We start from the raw sequence: 17,251 nt of genomic DNA, 5'->3' as shown, positions 1-17,251 counted from the left end.
TGGACTGGTGTCAGTGTAGCAACAATGGTGAAATACTGGCAGATGTGTTTACCAATGGGATATACTAAAATAAAATAAACTCCATCTTTGCTAATAGGCTCCTCAGTTATTTTACCACAAGGATCATGAAGTGAACATTAAGGCTTCTGCAGACAGAATTATTGAGTATTCACTAGTAAAGGTTTGTTGTCTGGAGACGAACAAGTCAGACCTCCGTTCCTAGTTGTAATTTCATGTCCAGGGCGCGTAACTGTTTTAAAAACCCTCGATTGGGGAAAATTCGCCTGTGTTCAGCTACCGTGTTGACAGCATCCAGCAGTGTAAGGTGATGGTGAATCATCAGGTAGGCCAAAACCAGGGTAGCTGACCTGCTGTATCCAAAGGCACAGTGAACCAACACCTTCCCTGTGGTAAGACAGGACACAGTGGACTTTAAACCATCTTCTTTTTCATGTAATTTGAAGCATAGACTGACAGTACATTTAATAGTAATTGTACATCAGGTGGGTCAAAAGTAATGTCATTAATCAACCTAGAATGGAGAACTGGGTAGAGCTTTGGTCACCCAGGTTCCTTTCAAAAGGAAAGATGTGGTTAAACTGGAGAGAGTGCAGAAAAGATTTGTGAGGATCTTACCAGGACAAGAGGACCTGAATTATAGAGAGAGGTTGACCAAGCTGTGTCACAGTCCCTGTCTCTGTCACCCCCCCCCCATTCCCCACAACCCTCCCCATCAACATAGCTCCTCCAACCACTACACCCCTCCCTGTCTCTGTAACCCCACTCCTGCCCCTACACCCCTCCTTGTCTCTGTAAACCCCCTCCAGCCCATACCCTCCTTCCTGATACTATAACACTCTCCAGCCCCTGGTCCCCTCCCCATCTTTGTAAACTCCTTCAGCCCCTAAACCCTTCCCTGTCTCTATAACCACCTCCCGTACACCTGCGCCCATCTACATAGCTCCTCCAACCACTACACCTCTCCTTGTATCTGTAACCCACTCTAGCCCCTATGCTCCTCACTGCCTCTGTAACCACTTCCGGCCCCTACACCACTCCCTGTCTCTGTCACCTCCTCTGGCTCCTTTAACCTTCCCTGTCTTTTTCGCTCCCTATTGCTGTGACACCCTTCCCCATTTTGTAACTCCCTATAGTCTCCACACACCTGCAAACCTACACCCTTCCCGATCTACACAGCTCCTTCAACCCCTGTAACCCTCCCTATTTCTGTAACCCCCTTCGCCCCCTAAACCCTTCCCTGCCTCTGTAACTCCCTCCAGCCCCTACACACCCACCTGCCTCTGTAACCCCCTCCACTCCCTACACCACTCCCTATCTCTGTCACCTCCTCTGGCTCCTTCACCCCCCCTATCTTTTTTACTCCTTAATGCCGCAACACCCTTCCCCATCTTTGTAACTCCCAATCTCTGTAGCTTCTCCAGATCTACATGCCTCCCAGTCTCTGTGATTCCCTCCAGACCCTGCACCACTCCCTGTCTCTGTCACTGATGCACCATTAATAACTCTCTGGGATGTGAGGCAAGATATCGGCTTTTATTGACTGGAAGAAAGAACAAGCAGCAATTGACTACCATGCTACATCCTGGAGACTGAGAAGCAGGGCTCAGGCCCCAATCGTCTTTATACCGGGGTCTGTGGGAGGAGCCACAGGAGTAGTCAGCAGGGAGGGGCGTGTCCAGACAGGTATATGTAGTTCACCACAGTCACCTCCCCCTATCTTTTCCATTCCCTATTGCTGTGACACCCTTTCCCATCTTTGTACAGTCCCTACACCCCCACACCATCTTTTTAACTTCTCCAGCTCTATAACCCTCCCAGTCTCTGTGATTCCCTCCGGCCCCTATACTCCTCCCTGTCTCTGGCCTCTCTGACCCCTACACCCCGCCCTGATCCTATAACCCCCTCCATCCCCCAAACCCCTCCTTGTCTCTGGAATCTCTGCAGCCCCTAAACCCATCCTTTGTAACCCCCTCCAACCCCTAAACCCCTCCTTGTCTCTGGAATCTCTCCAGCCCCTGCACCTGTCCCTGTATCCATAATTCCATCTAGTCCCTACAAACAAGAGATTCTGCAAATGCTGGAGATCCAAAGGAACACACAGAAAATGCTGGAGGAACTCAACAGGTCAGGCAGCTTCTATAGAGAGGGAAAAGCAGTCAGCATTTAGGGCCAAGATCCTTCATCAAGACCAGAAAGGAAGGTGGAGGGAGGTTGGAAATGATAGGTGAGACCAGGTGATGGGGAAGGTAGGTGGGTAGAGAAAAGGAGGAGGTAGGAATGGATACTTACCTCCCAGTATATCGAGGGATTGATGTATATAGTCACTTGCGGAGTGGAAATAGGCAGAAATGTCAAAGCTTGGCAGGTCACAGGCTGTGATGCCATAATAATCTATAGCAGCACCGTAGAAATCCTGGCAGCCACTGGAGGCCAGCTGTTTGTGTGCAGCGTTTAACACACGAGTAATCCCCATCTTCCACAGCTGAAATCTGTCATGGGCCACTGTCCTAAAAAGCCATGAGATTAGAAAATGTTGCTGTCAGCCAATCAAATTTACCATGCTGTGAGTATGTGCCTGAGAAAACCTGCTTGTTTTACCCTATCTATACCCCTCGATCGTAAGACCATAAGACGATAAGGCACAGGAGCAGAATTAGGCCATTCAACCTATCAAGTTCACTCCGCCATTTCATCATGGCCGATCCTGGATCCCTTACACCTGCCCTCTCACCATAATCAGGAAACTATCAACTTCTGTTTTAAATATACCTATGAACTTGGCCTCCACCACAGTCTGTGCAGAGCATTCCACAGATTCACCACTCTTCAGCTAAAAAAAATCTTCCTTACCTCTGTTCTAAAAGGTCACCCCTTAATTTTGAGGCTATGCCCTCTAGTTCTGGACATCCCCACCATAGGAAACATCCTCTCCACATCCACCTTATCTAGTCCTTTCAACATTTGGTAGATTTCAATGAGATCCCCCGATGCACCATCAATAACTCTCGGAGACGTGAGGCGAGAGATAGGCTTTTATTAGCTGGAAGAGAGAGAGAGCACTATCAGCAGCAAGAGACCATTACACAACATCCTGGAGACTGAGGGAGGAGCAGTGCCTCCAATTGCCTTTATACAGGGGTCTGTAGGAGGAGCCACAGGAGCAGTCATTGGGGGGCGTGTCCAGACGGTTATATGTAGTTCACCATACCCCCTCCCCCACATTCTTTTAAATTCCTGAGAGTATAGGCCCAAAGCTGCCAAATGCTTCTCATATGTTAACCCCTTCATTCCCAGAATCATCCTTGTGAATGTCCTCTGGACTCTCTCCAATGACAACATATCCTTTCAGAGATAAGGGGTCCAAAACTGTTGACAATACTCCAAGTGTGGCTTGACTAGTGTCTCAGCATTATCCCCTTGCTTTTATATTCTATTCCCCTTGAAATAAATGGCAACATTGCAATTGCCTTCTTTACCACAGACTCAGCCTGTAAATGAGCCTTCTGGGAATCTTGCATGAGGACTCCTAAGTCCCTTAGCATCTCTGATGTTTGAATTTTCTCACCATTTAGATAATAGCCTGCACTATTGTTTATTTGTGTTCCATCTGTCACTTTTTTGCCCATTCTTCCAATTTGTGTAAGTCCTGTTGCAATCACATTGCTTCCTCAGGACTACCTACCCCTCCACCTGTCTTCCACAAAGTCATCAATTCCACTATCTAAATCAATGACAAACAATGTGAAAAGTAGCAGTCCCAATACTGACCCCTGAAGAACACCACTAGTCACTGGCAGCAAACCAGAAGCCCCTCTTTATTCCCATTCTCTGCCTTCTGCCTGTTAGCCATTCCTCTACCCATGCCAGTATCTTTCCTGTAACACCATAGGATCTTATCTTGTTAAGCAGCCTCATGTGAGGCGCCTTGTCAAATGCCTTCTGAAAATCCAAGTAAATGACATCCACTACCTCTCCTTTGTCCATCCTGCTAGTTACTCCCTCGAAGAACTCTAACAGATTTGTCAGGCAGGATTTCCCTTTGCAGAAACCATGCTGACTTTGACTTATTTTATCATTAGTCTCTAAGTACCCTGAAACCTCATCCTTAATAATGGGCTCCAACACTTTCCCAATCATGGAGCTAGGCTAACTCAGGGGTCACCAACTTTTTTTGCACCGCGGACTGGTTTAATATTGACAATATTCTCACGGACCGGCCGACGGTTGGGGGGGGGGTGCGGTGTTAATCATGACCGGAATATAGGTGATAAGTCAACTATAAGTCACTTATAAGTGGCTAATACACTCAATTTCGTTTCTAAAAGGGTTTATCTAACGAATTTAACATTAAACACACAGTGCATATTTATAACTCACTTATAAGTCAATAGTATCATAATGTTTTAAGTAATGTTTGGATATTAAATACACAGCATACATTTTCCTTGTAAGAACATATAAAATCATTGCCACACACCAATATCGCTGAATCAGTGGGAGCCCTGGCCTTGTTTCCCTTGCAACAAAACAGTCCCATTGTAGGCTGATGGGAGACAGCGATACTCAAAGGGGGTTCCTTATGTCCAGTCTATTCAAAAATTTAGTTTTCATGGTTCTCAGCACTTGCTTCTGTCCCGCTTGCTCATGTTTTTTTCACTCAAAAAACTCAACGGATTTGTCTTTAAGTGCAGGGTGCTTGGACTCAAGGTGCTGAAGCAGTTTTGAGGGCTTCATTGCCTCATTAGACAGCCTCCGGGCCTGAACTCCAGCCTCCCGCCCGCCTGCCACCAGATGCCTTGGCCAGGTGCAGCTGGTCATGGGTGGGGTGAGAGAACAAGGTAAAGGCTGGAGGTCCCTGCGTCGGGGCTGCGGTGGTCACAGTCCAGAGAGAGCGGCCAACCGAGCAAGAAGTGTGACAATCCGCCCCCTTGTAGGTCGATGGGATCTATCGGCTGACAAGAGTTTGGCTGGAGAGATGACTTTCAGTAGATCGCAACGAGGTAGCTACTCTGCTACTTACAAAACCCTGAGCCTGAATTAAGATGTTCGGGAATATTTTAGCACCGGGTTCCTCATGAACATTCGGTGTGCTAAATAGGTTTAGAGGTGGTGCCCATCTGTCCGCGCTCCAGGCCAATAGCAATAGCACTTCTCACCGGCTGCGTGAGGCAGCTGGTTACCCAAGGCCAATCAGTGATCCCTGGTGCAAGGGCATCACTGCATTTAGGCGACTGATGACCTTGCGTGGGTAATGACTTCACGTGCGTAATTACCTCGTGTGCGTTCAAGTTCAACAGTGGGCGTGACAGGGAATGAGGAAAGGTGCAGCTGACTCATATTGTTTTATATTGCCAAATCATATCACTTCCTCTCTTTGTGGCCCAGTACCAGTCTGCGGCCTGGTGGTTGGGGACCACTGGGCTAACAAACCTATAATTTCCTCTCCATTTGTCTTCAAATCTATCAAATTTCCCCTCATTCTCCTAGCTCTATGGAATTAATATTGTGTAGCTTCAAGAAACTAAGCGCAGGGTAATGAAATTCATTGGGAACTAAACTATGGTGGAGTGTGACCAGCTTCAATCATTACAAGGATTTGAGGGAGCAGACATAGTGGTAACAGGATGATTGAACTAATGGGAGAGTATCAAATGAAGGGACAGAGTTACAGGATAAGAGACAATTATTGAAAACTAAGGTGTGTTGAACTTCATGTGCAATGCCTGGAACTCTCTGCCTCAGAATGTTGTGGAGGCTGGATTGTTGGAGGTACTTGAGGAGGAAGCAATATAGAAACATAGAAAACCTACAGCAAAATACAGACCCTTCTGCTCACAAAGTTGTGCTGAACATCTCCCTACCTTAGAAATTACAAGGCTTACCTATTGCTCTCTATTTTATTAAGCTCCATGTACCTATCTAAAAGCCTCGTAAAAGACCCCATCATATCTGCCTCCACCACCGTTGCCGGCAGACCATTCCATACACTCACCACTCTCTGAGTAAAAAACTTACCTCTGACATCTCCTTTGTACCTACTCCCCAGCACCTTAAACCTGTGTCCTCTCGTGGCAACCATTTCAGTCCTGGGAAAAAGCCTCTGACTATCCATGTGATCAATGTCTCTCATCATCTTGTACACCTTTGTCAGGTCACTTCTCATCCTCCATCGCTCCAAGGAGAAAAGGCCAAGTTCACTCAACCTATTCTCATAAGGCATGCTCTCCAATCCAGGCAACATCCTTGTAAATCTCCTCTGCACCTTTTCTGTGGCTTCCACATCCTTTCTGTATTGAGGTGACCAGAACTGAGCACAGTACTCCAAGTGGGGTCTGACCAGGGTCCTATGTAACTGCAACATTACCGCTCGGCTCTTAAACTCAATTCCACGATTGTTGAAGGCCAATGCACCATACGGCTTCTTAACCACAGAGTCAACCTGCGCAGCTGCTTTGAGCATCCTATGGACAGGCCCCAAGATCCCTCTGATCCTCCACACTGCTAAGAGTCTTACCTTTAATACTATATTCTGCCATCATATTTGATCTACCAACACGAACCACTTCACACTTATCTCAGTTGAACTCCATCTGCCACTTCTCAGCCCAGTTTTGCATCCTATCAATGTCCCGCTGTAACCTCTGACAGCCCTCCACACTATCCACAACACCTCCAACATTTGTGTCATCAGCAAACTTACTAACCCATCCCTCCACTTCCTCATCCAGGTCATTTATAAAAATTATGAAGAGTAAGGGTCCCAGAACAGATCCCTGAGGTACACCACTGGTCACTGGCCTCCATGCAAAATATGACCCATCTACAATCACTCTTTGCCTTCTGTGGGCAAGCCAGTTCTGGATCCACAAAGCAATGTCCCCTTGGATCCCATGCCTCCTTACTTTCTCAATAAACCTTGTATGGGGTACCATATCAAATGCCTTGCTGAGATCCATATACACTACATCTACTGCTCTTCCTTCATCAATGTGTTTAGTTGCATCCTCAAAAAATTCAATCAGGCTCGTAAGGCATGACCTGCCCTTGACAAAGCCATGCTGATTATTCCTAATCATACCTCTCCAAATGTTCATAAATCCTGCCTCTCAGGATCTTCTCCATCAGCTTACCAACCACTGAGGTAAGACTCACTGGTCTATAATTTTCTGGGCTATCTCTACTCCAATTCTTGAATAAAGGAACAATATCCGCAACCCTCCAATCCTCAGGAACCTCTCCCGTCCCCATTGATGATGCAAAGATCATCGCCAGAGGCTCAGCAATCTCCTCCTTCACCTCCCACAGTAGCCTGGGGTACATTTCATCCGGTCCCGGCGACTTATCCAACTTGATGCTTTCCAAAAGCTCTGGCACATCCTCTTTCTTAATATCTACATGCTCAAGCTTTTCAGTCAGCTGCAAGTCATCACTACAATCACTAAGATCCTTTTCCGTAGTGAATAATGAAGTAAAGTATTCATTAAGTACCTTTGTTATTTCCTCCAGTTCCATACACACTTTCCCACTGTCACATTTGATAGGTCCTATTCTTTCACATCTTATCCTATTGCTCTTTACATACTTGTAGAATGCCTTGGGGTTTTCCTTAATTCTGCTGGCCAAAGCCTTCTCATGGCCCCTTCTGGCTCTCCTAATTTCTTTCTTAAGCTCCTTGCTAGTAGACTTATAATCTTCTGGATCTCTAACATTACCTAGCTCTCTGAACCTTTTGTAAGCTTTTCTTTACTTCTTGACTAGATTTATTACAGCCTTTGCACACCACAGTTCCTGTACCCTACCATAACTTCCCTGTCTCATTGGAATGTACCTATACAGAGCTCTGCACAAATGTCCCCTGAAAATATTTGCCACATTTCTTCCATACTTTTCCCTGAGAACATCTGTTTCCAATTTAAGCCTTCAATTTCCTGCCTGATAGCCTCATGATTCCCTTTACTCCGATTAAACACTTTTCTAACTTGTCTGTTCCTATCTCTCTCCAATACTATTGTAAAGGACACACACAAAATGCTGGTGGAACACAGCAGGCCAGGCAGCATCTATAGGAAGAAGCACCGTTGACGTTTCGGGCCGAGACCCTTCGTCAGGACTAACTGAAAGGAAAGATAATAAGAGATTTGAAAGTAGTGGGGGGAGGGGGAAATGCAAAATGATAGGAGAAGACCAGAGGGGGTGGGATGAAGCTAACAGCTGGAAAGGTGATTGGCGAGAGAGCTGGAGAAGGGAAAGGATCATGGGACGGGAAGCCTCGGGAGAAAGAAGGTGGGGGGAGCACCAGAGGGAGATGGAGAACAGGCAAACTGATGGGCAGAGAGAGAAAAAAAACAAACAATTAAATATTGTCAGGGATGGGGTAAGAAGAGGAGGAGGGGCATTAACGGAAGTTAGAGAAGTCAATGTTCATACCATCAGGTTGGAGGCTACCCAGCCGGTATATAAGGTGTTGTAAAGGAGATAGAATTACGATCACTATCTCCAAAATGCTCTCCCACTAAGAGATCTGACACCTGACCAGGTTCATTTCCCAATACCAGATCAAGTACAGCCTCTCCTCTTGTAGGCTTATCTACATAGTGTGTCAAGAAACCTTTCTGAACACACCTAACATACTCCACCCCATCTAAACCCTTCACTCTAGGGAGATGCCAATCTATATTTGGGAAATTCAAATCTCCCATCACGACAAATCTGTTATTATTGCACCTTTCCAGGATCTGTTTCCTTATCTGTTCCTTGATATCCCTGTTGCTATTAGGTGGCCTATAAAAAACCCCTAGTAAAGTAGAGAGATCTTTGAAAGGTCCATAGGGACCTGGAACAGCAGAGGCAAAGAGGCTGGGCAGGTGCATATTAAATGATGAGATAGGCTTTAGGGGCTGAGTGTTTACTTGGGCCTGAATATCTTGGTCATTCAAAGTGCTATAGCTAAAAGCACAGAGTATAAGACATCAGGCAAATAACCATGACTGACAAGAAAAGTCAAAGCTAGTGTAAAAGCAAAAGAGAGGACATACAACAAAGCAAGAATTAGTGGAAAAACTGAGGATTGAGACGCTTTTAAAACCCTACAGAGAGCAACTAAAAGAATCATTAGGAGGAACAAGATGAAATATGAAAGCAAGCTTCATAAATGTGAGGGTATCCACTTTGGAGGGAAAAATGAAAGAGCAGATATTTGTAGTAAGCACAAGGTTGTGATTGTGGGAGATATTAATTTTCCACACATAGACTGGGAAGCCCATTCTGTAAAAGGGCTGGATGGTTTGGAGTTTGTAAGATGTGTGCAAGATAGTTTTTTGCAGCAATACATAGAGGGACCGACTAGAGAAGGGGCAGTGTTGGATCTCCTGTTAGGGAATGAGATAGGTCAGGTGACGGAGGTATGTGTTGGGGAGCCCTATGGGTCCAGTGATCAAATACCATTAGTTTCAATATAATTATGGAGAAGGATAGGACTGGACCCAGGGTTGAGATTTTTGATTGGAGAAAGGCTAACTTTGAGGAGATGCGAAAGGACTTAGAAGGAGTGGATCGGGGCAATTTGTTTTATGGGAAGGATGTAATAGAGAAATAGAGGTCATTTAAAGGTGAAATTTTGAGGGCACAGAGTCTTTGTGTTCCTGTTAGGTTGAAAGGAAAGGTTAAAAGTTTGAGAGTGCCATGGTTTTCAAGGGATATTAGAAACTTGGTTCAGAAAAAGAGAGAGATCTATAATAAATATAGGCAGCATGGAGTAAATGAGGTGCTTGAGGAATATAAAGAATATAAAAAGAATCTTAAGAAAGAAATTAGAAAAGCTGAAAGAAGATGTGAGGTTGCTTTGGCAAGTAAGGTGAAAATAAATCCGAAGGGTTTCTACAGTTATATTAATAGCAAAAGGATAGTGAGGGATAAAATTGGTCCCTTAGAGAATCAGAGGGGACAGCTATGTGTGGCGCCAAAAGAGATGGGGGAGATTTTGAACAATTTATTTTCTTCGGTATTCACTAAGGAGAAGGATATTGAATTGTGTAAGGTAAAGAAAACAAGTAGGGTAGTTATGGAAACTACGATGATTAAAGAAGAGGAAGTACTGGCACTTTTAAGGAATATAAAAGTGGGTAAATCTCTAGATCCTGACAGGATATTCCCCAGGACCTTGAGGGAAGTTGGTGTAGAAATACCAGGGCTCCTGACAGAAATATTTCAAATGTCATTAGAAACGGGGATGGTGCCAGAGGATTGGTGTATCGCTCTTGTAGTTCCATTGTTTAAAAAGGGTTCTAAGAGTAAACCTAGCAATTATAGGCCTGTCAGATTGACGTCAGTGGTGGGTAAATTAATGGGAAGTTTTCCTAGAGATGGCATATATAATTATCTGGATAGACTGGGTCTGATTAGGAATAGTCAGCATAGATTTGTGCATGGAAGGTAATGTTTAACAATTCTTATTGAATTTTTTGAAGATGTTACGAGGAAAGTTGACGAGGGTAAGGCAGTGGATGTTGTCTATATGGACTTCAGTAAGGCCTTTGTCAAGGTTCCGCATGGAAGGTTAGTTAGGAAGATTCAATTGTTAGGTATTAATATTGAAGTAGTAAAATTGATTCAACAGTGGCTAGATGGGAGATGCCAGAGAGTAGTGGTGGATAACTGTTTGTCAGGTTGGAGGCCGGTGACTAGTCGTGTGCCTCAGGGATCTGTATTGGGTCCAATGTTGTTTGTCACATACATTAATGATCTGGATGATGGGGTGGTAAATTGGATTAGTAAGTATGCAGATGATACTAAAGTAGGTGGATAATGAAGTAGGTTTTCAGAGCTTGCAGAGAAATTTAGTCCAGTTAGAAGAGTAGGCTGAAAGATGGCAGATGGAGTTTAATGCTGATAAATGTGAGGTGCTACATTTTGGTAGGAATAATCCAAATAGGACATACATGGTAAATGGTAGGGCATTGAGGAATGCAGTAGAACAGAGTGATCTAGGAATAATGGTGCATAGTTCCCTGAAGGTGGAACCTCATGTGGATAGGATGGTAAAGAAAGCTTTTGGTATGCTGGCCTTTACAAATCAGAGCATTGAGTATAGGAGTTGGGATGTAATGTTAAAATTGTACAAGGCATTGGTAAGGCCGAATTTGGAGTATTGTGTACAGTTCTGGTCAGTGAATTATAGGAAAGATAGCAACAAAATAGAGAGAGTACAGAAAAAATTTACCAGAATGTTACCTGGGTTTCAGCACCTAAGTTATAGAGAAAGGTTGAACAAATTAGGTCTTTATTCTTTGGAGCGTAGAAGGTTGAGGGGAAACTTAATAGAGACATTTAAAATAATGAGGGGGATAGATCAAGTTGACATGGATAGGCTTTTTCCATTGAGAGAAGGGGAGATTCAAACAAGAGGACATGATTTGAGAGTTAGGGGGCAAAAGTTTAAGGGTAGCACTATGGGGAATTTCTTTACTTAGAGAGTGGTAGCTGTGTGGAAAGAGCTTCCAGTAGAAGTGTTAGAGGCAGGTTCGGTATTGTCATTTAAAGTAAAATTGGATAGGTATATGGACAGGAAAGGAATGGAGGGTTATGGGCTGAGTGCGGTCTACTGGGACTAGGTGAGTGTCGGTACAGACTAGAAGGGCCGAGATGGCCTGTTTCCATGCTGTAATTGTTATATGGTTATTATTTAAATGGTTAAAAAATTGCAGCATACTTTATGCAGAGGGACTTGGGAGTGCTGGTGCATGAATCACAAAAGGTTGATTTGCAGGTGCAGCAGGCTAGCAAGAAGGCAAATGGAATGCTGGCCTTCATTGCTAGAGGGATTTAACTTAAGAGCGGTGTGGATATGCCGCAAATGTGCCGGGTTCTGGTGAGGTCGCACCTGGAGTACTGCTTGGAGTCTGGTCTCTTTACTTGAGGTAAAATATACTGGCTTTGGAGCAGAAGGGGTTCACCAGGTTGATTCCAGAAATTAGGGGGTTAGACTAGGAGGAAAGATTGAAGTCACCTGGGACTGTACTCGCTGGAATTCAGAGGAATGAGAGACCTTATAGAAACATACAATTATGAAAAGGATAGATAAGATAGAGTCAGGAAAATTGCTTCCACTGTCAGGTGAGTCTAGAACTAGGGGACATGGCCTCATGATTCATGGGAGTAGATTTAGGATGCAGGTGAGGAGGAATTGCTTTTTCCAGAGAGTGGTAAATCTGCGGAATTCTCTACCCAATGAAGCAGTGAATGCTACCTCAGTAAAATTATTTAAGACAAGGTTGGATGGATTTTTGTATAGTAGAGGAATTAAGGGTTTGGGAAAAGGCAGGAAGGTGGAGATGAGTCCATGGCCAGATCAGCCAAGATCTTCTTGAAGGGCAGAGCAGGCTTGACAGGCTAGATGGCCTACTCCTGCTCCTATTTCTGATGTAAGCTAGCAAACAATATCAAAGTGGATAGTAAAAGCCTTTTCAAGTATGTAAAAAATAAAGGAGAGATGAGGATGGATTTAGGATTGCTAGAAAATGAGGGCAGAGAAATAATAACAGGGGCCAATGAGATGGCTGATGACTTAAATGAGTATTTTGTATTAGTCTTCACTGTAGAAGACACTAGCAGTATGTCAGATGTTGAAGGGTGTGCGGGAAGAGAAGTGAGTGCAGTTACTATTACAAAGAGCTCAAAAAGCTGAAACTCCTAAGGGTACATAAGTCACCTGGACCAGATGAACTGCACCCTAGGGTTCTGAAAAAGGTTGTGGTAGAGATTGTGGAGGCATTAGTAATGATCTTTCAAAAATCATTGGACTCTGGCATGGTGCCTGAGGACTGGAATATTGCAAATGTCACTCCACTCTTTAAAAATGAGGAAGGCAGCAAAAAGGAAATTATAGACCAGTTAGCTTGACCTCCATGGTTGGGAAGATATTGGAGTTAATTGTCAAGGATGATATTATGGAGTACTTGGAGTAACAGGGCAAGTTAAGACAAAATCTGCATGGTTTCCTTCAGAGAAAAATTTGCCTGATGAACCTGTTGGAATTCTTTGAGGGGATACAGTGGATGTTGTATATCTGGACTTTCAGAAGATCTTTGACAAGGTACCACACATAAGGCTGCTTATCAAGAGCCCATGCTATTACAGGAAAGTTACTGGTATGGTTAGAGTATTAGCTGATTGGTAAGAGGCAACAAGTGAGAATAAAGGGATCCTTTTCTGGTTGGCTGCCAATGACTAGTGGTGTCCTGCAGGGGTCAGTATTGGAACCACTTATTTTTATGCTATATATCAATGATGGAATAGATGGCTTTGTTGCCAAGTTTGCAGATCATACAAAGATTGGTGGAGGAAACGGGTAGGCTGCAGAAGGTCTTAGATTAGGTGAATAGGTGAATAGGCAAGAGAGTGGCAAGTGAAGTACAATGTTGGAAAATGCATGGTCATATGCTTTGGTAATAGAAATAAATGTGCAGACTATTTTTTAAATGGGGAGAAAATCCAAAAATCTGAGATGCTAAGGGAATTGGGAACCCTTGTATTTAAGGTTAACTTTTAGGTTGAGTCAGTAGCAGTCATTTCAAGAGGTCTAAAATACAAAATACAGGGATGTGATATGGTACTGATGAGGACTCGCCTTGACTATTGTCAATAGTTTTGGGCTCTTCATCTAAGAAAAGGTATGCTGGCATTGGGGAGGGTTCAGAGGAGGCTCACAAGGATGTCCCGTGAATGAAAGGATTATCATATGAGGAACGTTTAATGGCTGTACTCTCTGGAATTTAGAAGGATGAGTTCTCATTGAAAACTTTCGAATGTTGAAAGACCTAGACAGAGTAGATGTGGAAAAGATGTTTCCCATGGTGGGGGAGTCTAGGACAAGAGGGCACCGCCTCAGGATAGAGGGACATTCATTTAAAACAGATGTGCTGAGGAATTTCTTCAGCCAGAGGTGATGAATTTGTGGAACTTGTACCACATGCAGCTGTGGAGGCCAGGTCACTGGATGTACTCAAGGCAGCGATCGATAGGTTTTTCGATTAGACACGACGTCAGTGGTTACAGGGAGAATGATGGGGAGCGGGGGGTTAAGGAGGACAAAAAGGGATCAGCCATGATTGAATGGTGGAGCAGACTCGATTGTCCAAATGCCCTAATTGTTCCTATGTCTAATCAAGAATAATAGGATGGTGTGAAAATGAGTACATTCAGCCCGATGAATGTAAATAAATCCTGAAACATGACCCAGACTTAGCTCGGGTAAGCTATTCAATGACAGGGCCCTGAAGGTTCAGAAAGCACTCCAACAATCTACACTGGGTTTTCCGTAACTTCAGTCAATCCACTATACGTTCCAGACTCTGGGTCTTTACTTGCCCACAGATTTCAAAACGTACCCACTGCCAGCCACTCTCCTGCTTTCTGAACAGAACAGATACTTACATATCTCCAATGTACAGGTTTGGCCAGACCTCATCAATCCGACTAAGTGGAACTCTGTTATTGCGCAAGATTCCCTCCAGCTCTATCACCGTGGGGGTGCGGGTTTCTTGCCTGGGGCCGCTGGATCGCATTACTTCCCCTGACATAACGATGATCTGGGTTCCTTTCGCTATGCCCCTGTGCTGGCGGCTCAGAGTCGCCCAGCCTGTCCTTCAGCCCTCTCACCCGATGGGTACGCACAGGTGCATTCTGCGTCAACAAGTTTACTTCAGCCAGTTGAGTCCCACAGCAGCATGCGTCTCTGGCAACTAAGTTTAAAATCTAATTCTAACACAAATCTGATATTGAAGTTCAAAATCTACTGGAAACTCTATTGTAGAATAAAAGAGTCTGCTTTCTTGCGTGGACTGATTGCTGGAATTCCACAGGACAAATGAATTGTCTCCAACAGAAAACGATTTACAGCTTTTTGATAAGTGCCACAATACTAATTAATTGTGTATCTCCAAATAAATAGATAGTTAGATAAATAAGATTGACTAATGATCGAATAGCAATATACTTACAGGAACGTTAATTAATTTAACACATAAAGTCATCACTCTAACATAGTGGTGTCAAGAAAACAACCCCTCCTTCAATGTAGCAAAAACAAAGGAGGTGGTTGTAGATTACAGGAGGATTGGAGACAGGCTAACCCCTATAGACATCAATGGATCTGGGGCTGAGAGGGTGAACAGCTTTAAGTTCCTTGGCACACACATCAGCGAGGATCTCATGTGTTCTACATACCAGCTGTGTGGTTAAAAAGTGCAACAACGCCTCTTTCACCTCAGAGGGTTGAAGAAGTTTGATATAAGTCCCCAGATCCTAAGAACTTTCTACAGAGGCACAATTGAGAGCAACCTGACTGGCTGCATCACTGCCTGGTATGGGAACTGTACTTCCGTCAATCGCGGGACTGCAATCTGCAGAGAGTGGTGCGGACAGCCCAGCGCATCTGTAGATGTGAGCTTCCCACTATCCAGGACATTTACAAAGACAGGTGTGTAAAAAGGAACCAAAGGATCATTGGGGACTTGAGTCACCCCAACCACAAACTGTTCCAGCTGCTATCATCCAGGAAACGGTACCGCAGTATAAACGCCAGGACCAACAGACTCCGGGACAGCTTCTTCCACCGGGCCATCAGACTGATTAATTCACGCTGACACAACTGTATTTCTATGTTATATTGACTGTCCTGTTTTACATACTATTTATTATAAATTACTATAAATTGCACATTGCACACTTAGACGGAGACATAATGTAAAGATTTTTACTCCTCATGTATGTGAAGTATGAAAGATAATAAAGAGAACTCAATTCAATTCTTTACCAGGGTATTTATAATTGAACAGCTGTATTTAGAAAGAGTTTCGTGCCCAAACAAACAACTGGCTGGCAGCTGGCTGAGGCGAGACGATGTATGAAATCTCCACCCCAGCACCTTTCCACCTTCAAGAAGCTGAGAAAAAGGGCATCCAGCTGACCCCAGTCCAGGAAGCTGACTGGCCACTTAAACGTCCCAGAAAGGCCAAGAATCTCATGCTTCTCCTGGTGTTAGCGTTTCCTGGTGATGAAGTAAATCGCTTTGAAATGCATGCTTTGCAAGGGAGAATAAAACAACAGTGACGTTGTGATATCTGTCTCAGAGGCTGACAGATATCAGGGTGTCTTTCAAGAGGGCGAACCCTCACAAGGCTTCGATGGAGTACCTGGTAAGGCCCTGAAACCCTTGCCAACCAACTGGCTGGAGTATATAAAGACATTTTCAATCTCTCACTGCTACAGTCGGAAGTTCTTAACTGCTTTAAAAGGGCAACAATTGTCCCAATGCCTAAGAAGAGCAGTGACAACTGCCTTAATAACTATTACCCAGCAGCACTCACATCTACAGTGATGAAATATTTTGAGAAGCTGGTCTTGGCTAGAATCAACTACTGCCTCAGCAAGGACCTGGACCACTGCAATTTGCCCATTGCTACAATAGGTTTATGACGGGCGCGATCTCATTGACTCTCTATGCGGTCTTAGAACACCTGGACAATACAAATACCTGTGTCAGGATACTGTTTTTTGACTATAGCTCAGCGTTTAATGCAATCATTCCTGTAGTTCTGATCGAAAAGATACAGATCCTCTGTACCTCCCTCTGCAACCAATCCTCTACTTCCTAACTGGAAGCCCATAATCTGTGCGAATTGGAAATGGCATCTCCATATCCTGACGGTCAACATGGTGCAACTCAGGTGCCGCAAAGTTAACAAATTTCATGATATATGCCGGTGATATTAAACCTGATTCTGATTCTGAATATAGGTCTGTAGAATGGAGCAATACTTGTGGAACAGGTTTTCACCAAGGCTTCTCACCTTTAGCCGGTCTTCATAAAGGTAATTAATTTACTGACAAAACCACCTCAGGTCAACAACTCTGACAGCTCTGGAAAAGTGGACCTGCCTACTGACTGACCTAATCTCAAAATAATGTGTTAATATTTTCACCCTTGTGTTAATTTCCCCTCTCACTCCTTCAGACGCTGTCACTCACTCCTCTCATTCCTTGTGGTCGGGCTGACGCGCCGGTAACGACACTGTACCTCCGAGGCTGAAGGAGCGCTGTGCTTAGTGATCGGGCTAACGCTCCGGTAAGGACACTGTGCCGCCAAGGCTATAGGGGCGGTGTTGTTGGAGGTCGATTTGCTGCGCCGGACGCTCATGCAGGTGAAGAGAACGATGAGGCGGGGTTGGGAATC

The 17,251-nt window shown here is 44.4% G+C and overlaps 1 protein-coding gene across 1 annotated transcript; it reads right to left on the bottom strand.

The window, feature by feature from the left end:
- Positions 1–205: 205 nt before the first annotated feature.
- Positions 206–14,582, bottom strand: si:ch211-223p8.8 (dual specificity protein phosphatase 13A family protein). Its single transcript, XM_059946118.1, has 3 exons — positions 14,452–14,582; positions 2,311–2,528; positions 206–405 (listed from the first exon to the last, which is right to left on the bottom strand). The coding sequence occupies exons 1-3, from the start codon at positions 14,580–14,582 to the stop codon at positions 206–208; spliced, it is 549 nt and encodes a 182-aa protein (XP_059802101.1).
- Between the last annotated feature and the right edge of the window lie 2,669 nt (positions 14,583–17,251).

This window comes from Hypanus sabinus, chromosome 21 (assembly GCF_030144855.1).
Source record: "Hypanus sabinus isolate sHypSab1 chromosome 21, sHypSab1.hap1, whole genome shotgun sequence".
In the NCBI taxonomy this organism is placed as follows: Eukaryota; Metazoa; Chordata; class Chondrichthyes; order Myliobatiformes; family Dasyatidae; genus Hypanus; species Hypanus sabinus.
Note: the sequence above shows the minus strand (reverse complement) of the source record. Positions and strands in the feature narration are given on the sequence as shown.